At 40.9% G+C, this 12,699-nt stretch overlaps 1 protein-coding gene across 12 annotated transcripts in view; it reads left to right on the top strand.

Moving 5' to 3' along the window:
* The window catches only part of MARCHF8 (membrane associated ring-CH-type finger 8), a 95,542-nt gene that overhangs the window by 55,483 nt on the left and 27,360 nt on the right, over window positions 1–12,699 (top strand). The window contains exons 1-2 of one of the 12 annotated variants that reach the window (XM_083843616.1): window positions 3,833–5,101; window positions 5,218–5,381. The exons of 10 other annotated variants lie outside the window; for them this stretch is intronic. In XM_083843616.1, the coding sequence (XP_083699742.1) occupies window positions 5,373–5,381 (9 nt within the window). In that variant the 5' untranslated portion in view covers window positions 3,833–5,101; window positions 5,218–5,372. Of the gene's footprint in view, window positions 1–3,832; window positions 5,382–12,699 lie in introns of those variants that run through there. One more of the 12 variants, XM_083843626.1, reaches the window with a different exon arrangement.

The raw sequence follows: 12,699 nt of genomic DNA, 5'->3' as shown, positions 1-12,699 counted from the left end.
GGTTTAGAGCATTTTTTTCCATTAAATGAAACAAAAATATAGTTTGTAAGTTTATACATGCAATATACATATAAACAAATGCATGTACATGTGTATATTCATATATATGTATTTATTTTAATGCACTTGACATTAAATATGCCTAGCTGCTTTTCCTTATACCTAATACACCAGTGTCCATCCTTCTTAATGTTTGTTGTCTGGGTGTTGTAGTCATCTTTATATTTTCTTGTATTGGCATATAAGCTTTCTGAAGCAATTGAACCTTTTGCCATGTTTTATAATACCTAGCACCACAGAGTTCTGCTCTTGAATTCTGTTCTTACTTGAAAGCATCAGTTGAATTTGGCACTGTTTTCTGATTTCTAAATTGCATCCAGATAGGGTGTTCCAGTCCTGCTAGGCCCTCTGGCATTTGTAACTCTTGTTAGTGATTTTAATTCCGTATCATTCAAAGAGCAAAACTCCTGCTTCTGTAAGTATTTGTTAGAAAAGCATATTTAACTGGAAGCTAATTCTAATGCTTCACCTTTGAGGAGTGTTAGCTAGCATAAAAATAAAGTCCTCTTGGATTTAAAAATGATTACAGTCATTTTTGCTAAAGCTTACAGGAGTTTCCTTGTACCCAGGATTAGATCTTATGAAGACAGCTACATTTCTGTCCATTAAAGTTACTTGTTATAGAAGTTGCACTCCTTTATATAGTATTCCTATACCCTTTTCTTGCGTGGAATTGAAAAGTATTTCCAATTTGTTTACCAGTGGTGACAGGAAATGACACAGGATAAACCAATGTAGGTAATACAGAGATAGGAGAAAATGTCTGGTTCACGTGGTTGGAGCTGCAGCTAAGCAGAAATAAGGGTAATAAAAGGCACAAAGAAACAGAGAAAATTCAAGTGTGATATGAGCTAAGATGGTGCTGGGGCCAGTGGAGGTGCCTGAAGATGCAGCTGGTGTGGTCACGGGTTCATTTGCTTTTCTGCTTGATATATCTCATTGCTGCTGAAGAATACAAAGCAATGCTTACTTTCAGGCAGTGTTTGTGTGGGCTTTGCTGTTTCTCACCCTGTCACTATCAGAAGCAGCTCCTATCTTTTAATCCCCTTAAGCCTCTAGTCTCTCACCAAAACATGTCCCCCCTGGAATGTAATCCTCTTACTTCAGTTCCACAGTTACACTGGTTATGTATGCGTGCGTGGGAGTGCGGGCAGCAAGGCTTCTGTTCGCCAAAGGCTGAAAAAAACAAAATATCAGTATACCTAGATGAGGATTTCCAATAGAGCTGTTGTCCAAAGTACTGTCTTGAATCCCAAGATCCCAAATTCCATCTTTTTTTGGAAAAGCCTGTAGATACCTTGTGTTGTGGTGCCATGATAGTTTTACACCTTTAACAAAAAGAAGGCATCTTTTGAATGTTAGTTTATTATCTATCTGTATTAACCTCAGTTTGCTTGCTTCTATGCATGGGAATGAGGGCATGGAGTACCACCACCTGCATTCTCAAGAGCTACCATGCTTAGAGATCCAAAGGCCATTGTTCGGCAAGGGAAGTGCAAGGAGAATTTGGGATCACATTTACAAGTGAATGGGACAAGCAGTGTAAAGTTTCAAGGAGGAAGACTGGTGGGATGATTGAGACCATTCTTCTGACTTCAAGGAAGAGCTTAATAAAGTGTAGTTGTTCTTTACCAGGTGGCAGCTCTTTGGGTAAATCCCAAAGTCTGATACTCCACGTGAAAATCAATGCCCTGACGAGTTCCAGGTTGGAGACTTGTGTTCTGCTACTGAGAAAAATGAAAGAGAAATCTCAGTGACAGTCTTCTTGCTTTGGCACGGTTTCAGTATACGTAAAAGTCACCCCGTGCAAAAGTACTGTGCAAAATACATGCAGTGTTGAGCCCCACACCTATTACTGGATACACAGCTGCTGCCTGTGACACTAAGAATCATTGTGTGTAGGTGTAGGACAAGGAAGGGCAAATTTCAGAGGGCAGCAAAATTTCCCTGTGTCTCGGGTTTGTCATCTACCAAGTGACCATCACATTTGCCTTCTTCAAGATAAGTCGTGTAGAGTGCAAGGGCTTGTAAATTGCAAACTGGCTTCAGCTTCCCTCTTACAGTTTATCAAGTTGTTCAGTTCTTATTTTGAGCTGCTCCCTACTGCTGTTCAGCACTAACCAACTCAAGTATTTCACTTTGGACAATAGTATTTTGTAAGAAAGGTGTTAAACATACGGTTTAGTGGAGGAGTTGTTAGTGTTAGGTTAGAGGTTGTACTAGGTGATCTTGGAGGTCTCTTCCAACCTAGATGATTCTGTGATTCTGTAAACAAGAAGCACATGCTGAAGTTTCAGCCCGGTGGTCCAGCCTGATTTTTGTTGATGATTTGGGTGTGTTACTTCAATGCATACTTGCATTATGAGAGGTTCTTCCAATTTTACACCCTCTTCTTGGTATCATCCATTTTGTCCTCCATGGTGCTAGCAGCAGCTGTTATTGACAAACCCCGCAAGAAAAGTATTAAGTTGTGTGGTTTTTTTTCTGATTGTGTTCTTAGAGAAAAAGCCATTTGTCCCTTTGAACTCTTGCTTTTGTAATTTACCGTTCTGCTCTACTACGTTGTTCTTAGCTGAAGGACAACACTGCCTGTTTCACTGGTTTTAGGAGCTTTGAATTTTGTCCAGCTGTTTTCTTCCCTTCCATGTGCTGAATGAGAGGTCACAAGGGAGGCTTATTTAGAGCCTACAGGGAGCATTTCAAAGGAGCCACAGGCTTTTTCCAGACCTTGTATTTATATATCCCCATCTCCCTAATTTGAGGGTTATTAAAAATTCATTGGTTAAGTTTTGCAGATAGATGTCATAACTACAAGGCCAAGCTGTACCGTGTGACCTTCCTCTGATCTGTTTTTCAACGGGTTCCCTTTCAAGGTGCCCATCCTTCCTGCCTTTGTCTCAGAGTAGGTTTCAGTTGTTTGTGCTGCTTGTTTTGTTCCTGGAATCCCTGCTCGCTAGTCTCAGGTCTTGCCTGACCTAACGAATAATTTAATTTAATTAATGAATTTCCTCCTGGATGCCTGTGAGAAAACAATTTCTTCAAAACAAAGCGCTTAGGTATAGGATTGTGATAGAGAAGTAGAGGGTTAAAATGCAAAGGACCCAGCATAAACAATATCTAACCCTTAGTCTTTCCTTGTAAATTTAGATCAGTCTTATTCACCTTTTCTAACTGTCTGTGTTTAGAAACACAGAACTGGGAATCTCCAATATGGAAGCCTGAATTTGGACCAGGATGTTCTTGAGTCTTCATGCTTTTAGGTCTTTGTATTTTGGAACAGAGTCCAGTTGTTCTTGCAGGTTGCATCCACATCCCATGCTGCTGTTTCATCAGTCTAACTGCCTGCACTGCAAGATGCAGCTCAGCAGCATCTAATACTTCCCCCTGCTCTTTCGCCTCTCCCTGAGGTGGTAATCTGGCCAAATCATCTATTTCATCTTTTAAAGAATGACTGTACATGATCTAATTTCTCTTTTTCACTGTGTGTCTGCTGAAAGACCCATTTAAAACTAAAATCTCAGGAAGAATTTTGACATCTTGTTGACGTCTAGATAGGCAATATTGTTTGTCTGTGTTTTGGCCTTTAAGGAACATAAATTTCCAAATCAGCAGTTACTTATTCTTCAACCTCCTGGAAAATACTTCATTGCAAACCAGAAGGATAGTATTCTCATTCTGGGATAATTTTATCTTTTGTATCTTTAAAAGTAAGAGGAATCAAAAAGAGATGTTTTTTTATATATATATATATATATATATGTATGTATGTATGAAAGTTTTCAATCAGAACTTAGTTGTAATGGAATCAGCAAACACTGTCAGTGTGATCCCTGGGGCATAAAAGCTTACAATCCGAGGATCCTACCCCAAGCGTGAATCCTCTCTGTTGGATTCTAGAGCCCATGGTGAGCCCCTTCCTTTATTGTTTCAGTTTCTCATTAGCTCAATTACAAGCATAGAGCCTAACAGAAAACTTTACATCCTTAGCAGTCGGACTATGTATTTTCAGAAGGTACACAGAAATGCCTTTAGCCATTTAGCAGTTCTTTGTACCCTTACAAAGAAGTTACTTCTAAAAACTACAAAAGGTATTTTAATAAAATCTATTATCTTCTACAGCAACTGCAGATTTCATAGATGTACAATATGATTTCCACAGATAACAAATGCGTACAGCAGTGAACAAAGAAAGTTTGAAACTAGTTTTTAAAACCTAGCTTTGGTGGGGGTAAATTTAAAGGCAGCTTGACAAAAGCAAATCATATAAGCTAATACACTTTTTCTGAAAACTTTGCTGCAATTTCCTGTGACAAAAACTGCCCTAGCTCAAAGCTCTCGGGAATGAAGGACAGGAGATTTACTATGAATATGAGACTTATTTATAACCCTTTCCCCTTAGGAAATAAACTTTAGAAAACGCTCTGTCAGCGCCTGTGCAAGAATGCGGTACGGTCCCCGATAGGTCAGGCAGCACTCTGACAGCTGCAGCTCATTTTCTGTTTCATGTGAATAAATGCGAGAGGCAGAGGAGCCCAGTGAAGTGAATTGTTTAATACTGCTCACATAACATCAGGATTTTTGAGCTGATGCGCATGTGTTTCCATAAAATAAATTTTGAAACCAAGCAGGATTTTACTGGAACTGGAGCATGAGAGCTGAGGAATAAAATGAGTAAATGTCTTCAGTTAAGTGGAAAAGCTTCTATTTCAATAGGCTAATGGCCCTGAGATTTTATTTTAGCAGAAAATGCAGGCGTTCCTGGGACTGCGGTGATAAATTTAGTTCTTACGCAGCTGCTGGCATTCAGCTCATTCAGCAGGCACACAAAAACCTCAGCCCTCCTCATTAGTCTGTGACGGCTCTGAAGTTTCCCAACTGGGTGAAGAGCAGTGCTCTTTTGGAGGGCTTCCTCTGCAGCCGGCAAGTTTTGCTCATCTCTCGTCTGATTGCCTCAGACAGTCTTCCGCTGTAATCTGACACGATGATTTTAGGATGACAGTGATGGGAAACGAGGACGCCTACACGGAGCGTCCCTTTCTCAGTTACGACAGCCCTGCACAGGAGTGGTACTTAGAGAAGCTCTGAGCACCATGCTGCCTGTTCACACCACCTGCTCATACAACTTCATTCCTTTGCTTCCTGTTTGCTGGCCTTTAGGTTATCTGCTCTGCTGTGCTGGGTCACTGGGCTCGTCCCTGCTTTATTTAGCTCCGTTGGCTGCAGCACTACTCAGTGTTAGCAGTGCACAGGCGTACGTTCCTGTGTGGGGTTCCTGTTTCTACCAGCTGAACGTCAAGCAAATGTAGATTTCCATGTGCAAGGTAAACACGTTTTTCTAGCTAGCTCCCGCTGCAGTTTCTTTCTCTGTTCCTCATGCTGTAAGGCAAGTCAGTATTTATGAAGTACTCTAGGTCCCAATGTGCTAGGGTGTGCCTAACGCCAGTTGCAGTTTCTGAAATACTTTGTTTCGGATCAGGATGTTGGTCATGGCTCAGTCCAAGTCTCCCTGAAACCAGCGGGATTTCTTGTTGGCTTCAGTGGGACCACTACATCTACATGGAGAGTTGGTTTGTTGCATCTTCCAGGAAATAATGCTCGATAAGCCACGACAAGTGTATGTGTCTTAGTCTGCAATAACTGGCTTGCATCACCTGCTTTCTGGTGTTCTTCTGAAGGTGTGGGATACAGCTGTGATGTCTAGTTACTTAGCGGCATGTATTTTCTTCATCTTATTTATTTACTTTCTTTTTCAATAATACATTGCTTCAGCTGTCCTCATATAAAGGCTTGTCTATACTGTTGTTCACCCCAATTGTTTGTTGCTCTGAATTCTGCATTTCTGCCATAATATCTCTCTGTTGATACCTGCTCATATCAACAGAGGCTGATCTCCAGACCCGATCGCGTTATTGGTGGAATTTCCATCAACTTCCATAAAGCCATGATTTAATCTCTAGTGACCATACACAAGTTGGCTTGCCTTGTTTTTTATACTGGTTTTAATATTCATTTCCACTCATTCTTTCTCTGTGCTGGCATTTTGTTGTCTGTGTTGACTGCTGCTACATTTTGAAGAGAGGGAAGATCTGGTAAGGTCTCCTTTTTCAAGAAGCACTACTGCTGAATACAGAACGAAAAAAAGATGCCCCTGACAGAATGGGGCTGATCATTTTGCTTTCCGTGCCTTCATGGAAGAATATCATTTTATTCTGTATGACAATACCATCTCTTTTTTCTTCAGTAACATCTTTAAACAAAAAGTTGACCTTCCTAAGCAAACACAAGTCTCCTGTAGGATTTTTTCATCCTGTTTTCCTACTCAGAAATGATAAGCATAACTCGGAGGCAAAGTATCAAGAATTTAGAGAATCTAAATCTCCTGAGTGCTTGTCTTCCTCCCAAAAGACTTCTGTAATCAATTTTCATTTGTGGGCATAAGCTGTTGAGACAGATGTAGGAGAAAAAGTGGGAACATGACGTATGCATATCCCAGTGATCAATACCAGTAAACTGGATAGCATCGGCTGTTAGGTAGGCACAGATCTAGGTGATGTTAACTGATCTGCAGATAGATGCTGAATTCTTGTCCTGCTCCTATATCAGGGACCAGTTTAATGAGTGTTATATATAGGAAAGAAAAACAGAACACATCAAAATTCTGCTTCTGTCCTTTTCTTTCCCTTCATTTTTGTTATTTTTCCCCTTGATATCTTGGATGTGTGGTGATGTACTTTGCCTATCCCTGCTGTATGATTGGAAGGTAACCAGAATCGGCCGGATTTTCTCCTGTGAATCACAGGTCCTGAGCATCCTTTGCATGACAAAGTGTCAGAATATCTGCTTGCAGATGAACAATGAAGTATTTCTCAGCGCAACCCACATTTACCAATTTCTGAAACTTGTTTATTTGTGACTCCTGGGAACTCAGCACTCTGAATTCCCTTAATGTTGCTAAATATGTTGATCTTTCAAGTGCAGCACCCTGACTGTTGGTCTGAAGTAAATGAGTACAGATTTTTAGGCTACAGAAGGAGTAAGTACATTTACAGCATGTTATATCTTCTGGGTTTAGGGAGAGACTGCTGTGTAGCTTTCTCTGGGCATGTACTGCTTGCCTGCATCCCAAAGCATCAGGCTAGTCCCAAGCGAGACCAACTGTGATTGCCTGACAATGTGATGGGTATGAAGTGCTCTTGGGTTACTGGCTGAAGTAGTCTGCTGCACCTAAACAGTTATTTGCTTTGTTCCTTGTATACAGCGGCTGTGCTTTCAGGAAGGAGAGGGTAGTTGGCTGTGCGTGTGTGCTTGGTGTAGGTCTTTTTAGTTATTATTAAGTTTTAACATGAAAACCTTAATGTGTGTGTGCATTCACAGGTGCACGTGTATGTTCTTAAAATGATTGGGGGTAAATAATCAGTTGCACCTCAATTTCTGGCATGATTAGCTAGGAGCTCTGAACTGGTCGCTTGATACAACTTTTATTAGCACAATTTTGTTTTGAGGTTATTGTTCTGCAGTTTGAATGTGCTACCATTTCAATGATGAGCATACCTTTTCTCTCAGCTTAGTCTAGACATCTTTCCTTCCAGAGAGTCGTTTTCCTTAACTAGTTGTGATTTATTTATATAAGGATGGTTAAATGTGTTTGTTTGTTTGTTTTCTCTTAGATGATATTATATGTGTACTCTTTCACCTTACAAACTACTGTTAAAAACAATTTGCTTAAAACTCTCCAAAACATTACAGGTCAGATTTTTACAATGATTTCACTGTACCAGTGTTTGGCTAAATAACTTTAGTGGGCTCTGTAGGGCCCAGTTCCTCATTTAGCTAAATTTGTGTGGTTGTTTAACACTGAGTTTGAAATGCTGTGGTTCAGAATATTTTGCAAACTGCACTGATAAAAATGGGAAGATGAAATTTCAGGCAAAACCAAGCTGGTATGTAATGAGTAGGTATTACTAAATAGGGCTGATACCTACAAGCTCTCTTTCAAGAGCTTTTTGTTGCATGTTTTTGGCCATATCATGTTAAATATTACCAAAAATATCCTAAATGCTTTCTCAATGTCATTTTTGGGAGGTTCCACAGGATTAGCAAACTGTGCAACCGAGCATGGGGAACGTGTGGTATCATGCACGTAAACAACTGAATGTGCAAAGTTAAGTAGACACTGAGAAAGTCCAGCTCTTCTGAGAGTTGATGTGGGCTGCAGTCTCCCTATGTCTGTTGGCAGCTTAAGAAATTAGAAATTATCCGTTGCCTAGAGGGTTTTTTAATTTGTGAATGTTTAAAATTGTCGATTGCTTTGGCATATTGACATGTTTAGTGTACCATGAGAATTCCAGTAGTTGCATTAAGTGCATTTACTCTACAAAAGACAGTATGTTATCCCTTTTAATCTGTTCATAATTGCTGGCTTCTTGTGTTTGTATCCCTCTTTCTGCTGTTAAATACATGAAATTGTTTGAAATGGCATTTTCACGCAGGTAAGTTTAATGCGTATTGTTTCCATTACCACGAAAGGTATATATTTTTGGGTCAGGTCTTTTGTAGTTCATATAACTTGTTCCCTGAGGGAAGGATTCATTTTTATGCATTGTATCCCATAGACATGCATCCATTTTAGACAGGTTGTCTGGCAACAGCAAGATAAGAACATCCATAAACATCTTGGATGCCAAACACTTTGCAGTTTACTTTTTGTTACAAATGGGGCACATGGCATATGAATGCGCAAATGGATGCGATGTTAGTGAAACGTACCAGGCTGATGGTCTCGTGCAGAAATGAAAATTTGTGCTTCCAGGCCAGACAGCCTCAGCTCAGCAGAGGTAATGTCCAGAGGTAAATACTACACAGGAGCAGAGATGCAAGGCTCAGATGCCATTATTTTAATAGCTGCATGCAAAATCATTGATGAACCTTGATAATATCTGATTGTATTTTATAAATAAAAAAAATTGAAAGGAGCAAGGCCTAAGAAGTTTGTCAAGCACTGGCTTTATATAAACTGTTATTAAGTTTATTGCTTTTCCATGTTGGCCTGGTGACTGCCAAAGAAATAAAAGCCACATTCATTTGATATGATGCAAAATACCATTTCCTGCAGAAATAATTAAATGTTAGATTCTGTCAGTCACAAGATCTAGTGCTGACAGATCTTTTGTCATTTAACAATCCATCAGCTCTGACAAACGAAGAAAGTAATTCATAAAGCCATCTCCCATTTCTTTCCTCTCATCATAGGCACTTCGGACAATTAAGTGCATGTGCTGATACAGTCGACAACAATAAAACCCCCCTGCGTGAACTAAAAGCACATGTTCTTTGTACTTCCTATATCCCAGGTATAGGATTGCAGTGCAAGATTGCATAAACACTGGAAGAGGTTGCTTAGAAATCCGGTCACAGTTATGAAACCTGAAACAATACCTGGGTGTGTATAGCTGCGTGCTTACAGGACAGCTGAGCATTCATGCTCTCGTAACGGGGCTTGATAGAAGAACTGAGTTTCACTCCTGGCTGACTTGCAGCTTGACTGCGGAAGGGTCATTCAGCAGCTCAGTCCTGAGTAGTTTTGGAACACAAAATCCAAACCATTTCACTATTTTCTCCTTCTATCCTGGCAAGGGACATCCAAAGCATTTTTCTTCAGGGTACCCACTTGCTAAGGCCGCACTGAGTCTACAGCTGAGTTTGGAGAAAGGGTGGTGTAACACGTGGGTGTTGTGAGTGCACGAGAGCACCTCTGGCTGCTTGAACTGCTGTGAAGGAGTGGACAACCCTCCTGGCTCACGCAATAGGAACGAGTGCTTTGAGGTTCACGTAGCTGTGTGAGTTACATAGCTGTTGCTCTTATTGGAAAATGGGTGCATTATAGTTGGGAAGCAAGGGTAAAATAACTTAAAGTGACAAGTATGGGAGACAGGTGGATAGGAGGGGAGTGGCAGCTTTGAGATCTCTGAAGAGAGGCGAGCCATTTATGCGAGAGTAACTGAGGAGTGGTGGCAGAAGGGAAAAGGAGCCATCCAGGTGGAGAAGGCAAGGTGAAGAGTCCTACAGGGGGACAGATGTGAGCTGAAGCAGCTGCGGGAGGAAGGAGACAGCTCTGCCGCCACAGTAGGGAGTAGATTCAAGGAGGAGAGAAAGAAAGGAAAGTTGGGAGGGGAATTCAAGCAATGGCAAGCAACTCTATCCAGAATTTAGAAAATCATGTGCCACAGTAGGAACTGGTAGCAGTTTTCCTGTTTTTAAGTCTTGTCCTCCCCTCCTGCCTTCTTCTTTGTTTCCCTAAAGCCTGGCTGTGATGGGGACCTCAGCGCAGCAGTGGGCAGTGAGTGACTTGTAAGAAGTTAAGTCCTTGCTGCACTATCTGGATGATGATTTTTTTTAAGTGCCTGCCAGGTAATTCTATTTGAGTAGGATGAATTTTGAAAGGCAGGTTTCCCATTATCCTATGCAGAAAGACTGATCTGCTAAAGGAGAACCACACTTGCTTTAAGTGGTGATAATTGTGTGGTCCATGGTGGCAGATGTTGCATTCGTCCTGACCTTTCTATTCAAGTGCAAAGACTAGTGTTTCTGCAAGAGGGAAGGAGAGCCTGTTTGGAGCTGTAATTACTGGACTAGAATGTGTCTTACTGTGCAATGAGAACATACTAGAAATAGTCTCTGAGCACCTTTATTTGTTGGATAGTGAGAGGAGTAATGTAATAATCTGAAAGATCCCAGGATGAATGTACTGGTGATGGTTATAGTGTGAAAAGTGAGCTTTTGTTTGTTTGTATTGTGCCTGCCATTAAAATCCATCTATTCCAAAAGCTCCTTCCATGGCTTTTCAGCTCTTTTCTAGCTTAATGACTGGAAAGCGTATACTGTATCCTTAATGTATTGCAGCCTGAAAAACACCATCAAGTGCTGTCTGTATGTAATGTCTTCCACAGTATTTTTTTTTTTTCCTTAAGGATAGATTTTTATTATTTTATTTATAAAAGAGAACTAAATGGTATAGCTAGACCTCGTGAAATATATTATTTAGAGGTGTTTCTGTTGCTGTTTTTTTATTAAAAAATAATCTTTTTGGTTCTTTGCAGAAGTTGGAAAAAAAACAGTGCATTCAGTGGAGATGCTATTTGAGTGGTCATAGTAAACTGGAAATTGCTGTTACACAATGAAACTCAGTTATTTATCTGTTTTCAGCTCACCACATTTTAAAGTCTGTGTGCATGTAAACTGGGAGAGTTGGAGCAGCTGTTTCAAAAAAATGTCTCTGATTAGAAGGTGGAAGAAAGCAGGGTTAATTGGTGACCGAAGGCTGAAGCAATTTTAACCAGGTGAGGGAGTTGCTTGGTCATTGATAGGCCAACCTAACTGAAAAAAATGTGTATGGGTATTTGCAAATCTGTGTTGGATCTGGTAGTGGCTGTCGTGTCAGTTGTCACTCCTTGAGCATATGCCTGAGGTGGTGCTCCTCCTGTTTGTCAGTACAAGTAGCCCTTAAGAGGACAGAATTTGGCCAATCTGGGCTAAGATTCAGTGAATTTCCTGTTGACTTTATGGACATACCAATTTTATGTGGTAAAGGAACAGAACCATAAAAAAGCATTTATGTAGCTGAGTCCTTTAGAAATATCACAGATACTTAAATATGCGTATGTGTACTCTCTCTATAGAGGAATATTTTATAAGCCCACTTTTTGTTTAGAAATGATTACACATGCAATAACAATACCAGCTGTTCACAGTCATGTACTGACTGGAACCTCTGATAGGTACATTTCCAACAGTAGATCAATAAAGATGATGGGAGCATCTCTCTCTCACACTGCTGGCATCCATCAGATAAAATCACAGTCCTGGGAGCAGAGCAGAAAGACTAGTTTCTGTGGCACGGCTAAGAGTATGTTTGCTCTGCATCACTCACTGTGTTGAGCAAATACAGCTCTTGTCCTCCAGCCTCTTCAGAGTTACTGAGTTTTAGCACATCCTTTTCAACACAGGTGTTTGTGTAAGCTCAGCCACGCTCCCTTGCAGGCATTATCTTCAGCTAGACAGCAGTATTTGGGGAGTGTTGAGTTAATGCGAAGAGCTCGGCTCTGTTTGATTTTGTCTCCAGGAATTTCACCTGCAAGTCTTTGATGTCTAGGGCTGGATTTGAGACTGTCATCTGCGTAGGGCTCTGTGCGTTGCTTCAGGCAGAGACTTCTTGGCCGCAGGTCTCACTCTTCATTACCATTTCGTCTTGTCCCACATAGCTGAGCTTTGTTTACCTCCCACACATCCCTGCAAGGCCAAGCACGGCCTGCTTCCCTCCGCACCTCACACGCAGGCAGTGACAAATCTCCCTGCTTGCCAACTTGCGTTGCTCTCTTGTCGTCATAGCTTGAGAAGATGTCCCTGCCCCCTTTCTTTCTCCTGCATTCTGTAGCTTCAATGAACTTTTTTTCTGTTGCTATAGTTACAATGTCTTTGATGAAATTAGCTGGGTCCTTCCCTTACAGTTGGAGTCAGTTCCTAGCCATGCTTCTTCTGGCAGGAGCCCAGTCCAGCGTTAGTCATCACAGAAGCATCATGTCTGTATTCTTTGGGGGTCTTTAGCTGTTTGTTTCTGTTCCAGGGATACTGATATCCACATAA

Source organism: Anser anser (assembly GCF_964211835.1).
Source record: "Anser anser genome assembly, chromosome: 7".
NCBI classification, from domain to species: domain Eukaryota; kingdom Metazoa; phylum Chordata; class Aves; order Anseriformes; family Anatidae; genus Anser; species Anser anser.
This window is presented reverse-complemented; position numbering and strand designations above follow the sequence as displayed.